The 2,500-nt window shown below is 31.6% G+C and overlaps 1 protein-coding gene across 1 annotated transcript in view; it reads right to left on the bottom strand.

The window, feature by feature from the left end:
* f2 (coagulation factor II (thrombin)) overlaps window positions 1-2,500 on the bottom strand; it is a gene marked incomplete at its 5' end in the record, with an annotated part of 21,922 nt that overhangs the window by 8,405 nt on the left and 11,017 nt on the right. Inside the window, one exon of the mRNA XM_080423089.1 lies at window positions 289-585. Coding sequence (XP_080279215.1) covers window positions 289-585 — 297 coding nt within the window. The remainder of the gene's footprint in view (window positions 1-288; window positions 586-2,500) is intronic.

The following is a 2,500-nucleotide window of genomic DNA, read 5'->3' as shown; positions in this document are numbered from 1 at the left end:
ACAGAGGGGGTAGTATTTATGTATTTTACAGTATATTTTATATTATATTTTATAGTATAATAGTAGTTTATTTACCACAGAGGGGGTAGTATTTATGTATTTTATATATTTTATAGTATAATAGTAGTATATTTACCACAGAGGGGGTAGTATTTATGTATTTTACAGTATATTTTATATTATATTTTATAGTATAATAGTAGTTTATTTACCACAGAGGGGGTAGTATTTATGTATTTTACAGTATATTTTATATTATATTTTATAGTATAATAGTAGTATATTTACCACAGAGGTCAAGGTCACAGTAGTCTAAGGTCACATTCCCGTTGACCTCTACGAAGCACCAGGTACCCTCGGGGTCGTCGTCAGGGTTGCGACACTTGTTGCCTAGCAACCTGACCTCGGGGAGGAACTCCTTGCCCTTGCTGTGGCTGGTCGCCACAGGCGACGCCCACGGCAGGCAGGCGTGGCCTCCCAGGGTCACCGAGAGGTCGCCGACGTAATCCACGCCGTGATTGGTCAGGCAGTCTCTGACCCGTGCCTGTGTGGGAGGAGCCAGAGTGGACGGTACAAACACCTGGCCTAGAGAGAGAGAGAGAGAGAGAGAGAGAGAGAGAGAGAGAGAGAGAGAGAGAGAGAGAGAGAGAGAGAGAGAGAGAGAGAGAGAAAAAACATACAGACAGACAGTAATAAATATCATCTGAATAATTGTTAATAGATCTATATTGTGATAGTAATCATTACTATAGAGTGTTTGTTCAGTAACAGTGTTAAATAGATCTATATTGTGATAGTAATCATTACTATAGAGTGTTTGTTCAGTAACAGTGTTAAATAGCTCTATATTGTGATAGTAATCATTACTATAGAGTGTTTGTTCAGTAACAGTGTTAAATAGATCTATATTGTGATAGTAATCATTACTATAGAGTGTTTGTTCAGTAACAGTGTTAAATAGCTCTATATTGTGATAGTAATCATTACTATAGAGTGTTTGTTCAGTAACAGTGTTAAATAGATCTATATTGTGATAGTAATCATTACTATAGAGTGTTTGTTCAGTAACAGTGTTAAATAGCTCTATATTGTGATAGTAATCATTACTATAGAGTGTTTGTTCAGTAACAGTGTTAAATAGCTCTATATTGTGATAGTAATCATTACTATAGAGTGTTTGTTCAGTAACAGTGTTAAATAGCTCTATATTGTGATAGTAATCATTACTATAGAGTGTTTGTTCAGTAACAGTGTTAAATAGATCTATATTGTGATAGTAATCATTACTATAGAGTGTTTGTTCAGTAACAGTGTTAAATAGCTCTATATTGTGATAGTAATCATTACTATAGAGTGTTTGTTCAGTAACAGTGTTAAATAGCTCTATATTGTGATAGTAATCATTACTATAGAGTGTTTGTTCAGTAACAGTGTTAAATAGCTCTATATTGTGATAGTAATCATTACTATAGAGTGTTTGTTCAGTAACAGTGTTAAATAGATCTATATTGTGATAGTAATCATTACTATAGAGTGTTTGTTCAGTAACAGTGTTAAATAGCTCTATATTGTGATAGTAATCATTACTATAGAGTGTTTGTTCAGTAACAGTGTTAAATAGATCTATATTGTGATAGTAATCATTACTATAGAGTGTTTGTTCAGTAACAGTGTTAAATAGCTCTATATTGTGATAGTAATCATTACTATAGAGTGTTTGTTCAGTAACAGTGTTAAATAGATCTATATTGTGATAGTAATCATTACTATAGAGTGTTTGTTCAGTAACAGTGTTAAATAGCTCTATATTGTGATAGTAATCATTACTATAGAGTGTTTGTTCAGTAACAGTGTTAAATAGATCTATATTGTGATAGTAATCATTTCTATAGAGTGTTTGTTCAGTAACAGTGTTAAATAGCTCTATATTGTGATAGTAATCATTACTATAGAGTGTTTGTTCAGTAACAGTGTTAAATAGATCTATATTGTGATAGTAATCATTGCTATAGAGTGTTTGTTCAGTAACAGTGTTAAATAGATCTATATTGTGATAGTAATCATTACTATAGAGTGTTTGTTCAGTAACAGTGTTAAATAGATCTATATTGTGATAGTAATCATTGCTATAGAGTGTTTGTTCAGTAACAGTGTTAAATAGATCTATATTGTGATAGTAATCATTACTATAGAGTGTTTGTTCAGTAACAGTGTTAAATAGATCTATATTGTGATAGTAATCATTACTATAGAGTGTTTGTTCAGTAACAGTGTTAAATAGCTCTATATTGTGATAGTAATCATTACTATAGAGTGTTTGTTCAGTAACAGTGTTAAATAGATCTATATTGTGATAGTAATCATTACTATAGAGTGTTTGTTCAGTATCAGTGTTAAATAGCTCTATATTGTGATAGTAATCATTACTATATAGTGTTTGTTCAGTAACAGTGTTAAATAGATCTATATTGTGATAGTAATCATTACTATAGAGTGTTTG

The sequence above is a fragment of the Gymnoscopelus braueri genome (genome assembly GCF_963280865.1).
Source record: "Gymnoscopelus braueri genome assembly, chromosome: 24".
Taxonomy (NCBI): domain Eukaryota; kingdom Metazoa; phylum Chordata; class Actinopteri; order Myctophiformes; family Myctophidae; genus Gymnoscopelus; species Gymnoscopelus braueri.
Note: the sequence above shows the minus strand (reverse complement) of the source record. Positions and strands in the feature narration are given on the sequence as shown.